Source organism: Rutidosis leptorrhynchoides, chromosome 8 (assembly GCF_046630445.1).
Source record: "Rutidosis leptorrhynchoides isolate AG116_Rl617_1_P2 chromosome 8, CSIRO_AGI_Rlap_v1, whole genome shotgun sequence".
NCBI lineage: Eukaryota > Viridiplantae > Streptophyta > Magnoliopsida > Asterales > Asteraceae > Rutidosis > Rutidosis leptorrhynchoides.
In genome coordinates, this window is record NC_092340.1 from 89,479,953 (window position 1) to 89,482,876 (window position 2,924).

At 36.3% G+C, this 2,924-nt stretch overlaps 1 protein-coding gene across 1 annotated transcript; it reads left to right on the forward strand.

Annotated features, from left to right (window-relative positions):
- The first annotated feature begins 1,756 nt into the window (after positions 1 to 1,756).
- LOC139863608 (uncharacterized) lies at positions 1,757 to 2,541 on the forward strand. Its single transcript, XM_071852222.1, has 2 exons — positions 1,757 to 1,860; positions 1,935 to 2,541. Exons 1-2 carry the CDS (start codon positions 1,757 to 1,759, stop codon positions 2,539 to 2,541), a joined length of 711 nt encoding a protein of 236 aa, XP_071708323.1.
- The last annotated feature ends 383 nt before the right edge of the window (positions 2,542 to 2,924 follow it).

Consider the following 2,924-nt stretch of genomic DNA (forward strand, 5'->3'; position numbering starts at 1 on the left):
GTTTGACGTGTTGATTTTAGTTTTATGCCCATGGGTTAATTGTCCTTTGTCCTGGATTATTTAATATGTCCGTCTGGTTTTTGTCCATAACAGTCCATCAGTCATAAATATAAAGTGCGAGGGTCCTCGTCAAATTATTATTATACCGGAAGTTAAATATTCCAACTGATTGGGGATTCGAATTGTAACAAGGTTTTAATACTTTGTTTAATGAATACACCAGGTTATCGACTGCGTGTAAACCAAGGTTTTACTACTTTGCTAACAATTACACCAATTACCCTTGAATGTAATTTCACCCCTGTTTTAATTATTCTAGTGGCTATTAATTCATTCCCGTGTCCGGTTAAATGAACGATTATTCGTACATATAAATACCCCGCCCATCGTGTCCGATCGAGTGTATATGGTAATTTATAGGGACGCCCAATTGTAAATCTTTATATTAACATTAACAAACTTTCATTTAGTTAAACAAATATAAAGCCCATTAATAGCCCATAGTCTAATTTCCACAAGTGTCGTTCTTTTGTCCAAACCCCAATTATGGTACAAAGCCCAATTACCCAATTTTAGTAATTAGCCCAACATCATGATTACTTCGGATTAAATAAGCATAATAATAACTTAGCTACGAGACATTAATGTAAAAAGGTTGAACATAACTTACAATGATTAAAAATAGCGTAGCGTTACACGGACAGAATTTCGACTTACACCCTTACAATATTCGCTAACATACCCTTATTATTAGAATTATAATTAAAATTAAAATTAAAATATAAATTATATATATATATATATATATCGTATAGATAGAGAGATATAGAAATAGAATATGAAATTTTGATCAGAATTCGGTTTGCTTTATAGCCAGAGTTGAAATTTGGGGCTCCGCGACTCGCGGCAAAATCCCCTTCAAACTCCGCGAGTCGCGGAGAATGTATTTACAGCTCACACCCTTGGAGTTTCTCTGCCGACGGTTTTTTATATATAAATATAATATATATATAATTAATATAATTAATTATATATTATATTATATTTATATACATAGTTAACTTGTAATTTTTAGTCCGTTGCGTCGAGCGTTAAGAGTTGACTCTGGTCCCGGTTCCGGATTTTCGAACGTCCTCGCGTACAATTTAATATCTTGTACTTTGCGTTTTGAATCTTGTACTTTTGTAATTTCGAGACGTTTCTTATCAATAATTGGAACCTCTTTGATTGTCTTTTGTTCTTTTGAGCTTTTTGGTCGTTTGCGTCTTCAAATCGTCGAATCTGTCTTTTGTCTTCACCTTTTATTATTTAAACGAATATCACTTGTAAATAGAACAATTGCAACTAAAAGCTTGTCTTTCTTGAGGAATAATGCTATGAAATATATGTTCGTTTTTAGCATTATCAGAGACGCAATTTATTTTGGGGTGGGCCGGGCTCTAATAATAAATTATCGTAGGTTAAATGGGAAAAAAAATCCTTCTTCCTCACGAAGAAGGAGGTTTAAATATAAAATCACTCAAAAGCAAAAATTTATCCCTTCTTTGTAAGTGGTGGTGGGGGTTTAAAACCGAGACCAACACTTTGTGGGTTCGTGTAATTCGAAGTCTTTATGGTACTAACGATGGGATAGTGGAGGGGGATGGGCTTGCTCATCTCCCCCCTTCTAGTCTTTGGTTTAACATATATTTTGCAGGGAAAAAGGTGGATGAGTTGGGAATTCCTTTCACCAATTCGTTTACTCGGGTTATTTGAAATGGGGTGGACACGCGATTTTGGGAAGACACATGGGTTGGGGATACAAGGTTTAAAGACAAGTTTAAGAGGCTATATCGGTTGGAGTGTGACAAAACTATTTCGGTACAGGAGAGATGGGAGTTAAGGGAGGGCTAAATGGTTTAGAAGTGGAGATGGCTACTGAATCGAGTGGGTAGAATAGCATCAGAATTCGTCTTGCTAGCGGCTCAACTCGACGGTGCTATAATAGATCTACACAGATCGGACGGGTGGAAGTGGAGTTGGGGCAATAATGGTGTGTATTCGGTTAACAATCTTGTGGAACTTATAGATGGTACAACTCTTGCATCGCATTCGGATTCGATGGAAACACTTAGAAATCGACTAGTGCCTAAAAAGATTGAAGTGTTTATTTGGCGGGAAAGAAGGGGTAGGATTCTGGTTAGGCTTGAATTAGATAAACGTGGGATTGACCTACATAGTACTCGATGCCCGGTGTGTGATGATGACTTGGAATCGGTCGAGCATATCTTGTTCTCGTGTAAGTTTGCGAAAGATATTTGGGACAAGGTTCTTAATTGGTGGGGATATTCATTGGCTAATTTCATTTATAGTGACATATTCGATGGCACCTTTGGCGCTTTGGCTTCCGACAACAAAAGATTAATTTGGCAAGCTTTATGTTGGTGCGTTACTTATTCGCTTTGGAAATCAAGGAATTCAAAAGTCTTCAAGAACAAGACGGATTCGGCAGCAGTTTTGTTTAGTGAAATTCAAGTGATCTCGTTCGAGTGGATATCGTGAAGAATTAAAAATCACAAGTTAGATTGGCATATATGGTTTAATAATCCTTTGTCGTGTTAAGTTTAGTCATGTTAGGTTATTTTCCTTGTTAGCTTCCCATGTTGCGATCTTAGCAACGGGTTGTTCATTTGTATTCCGTGTAACTGTTTGTGATAACAAATATATCCTCTTGCTTTTAAAAAAAATAGTGGCATCAAGTACATCGAAGCAGTTGATCCACACAGTTCTCACATTTAATGCACGGGTTAAGGTATTAACAATGTCAATGTTCTGTGTAAATCACCACCAGCTAGTCGTTATGAAGGTTTAACATATATGTTATTTTAACCTCATAATTTATAGCATCCTAGTTAAAATGAAGCATAACCGCTAGTAGTAATAGG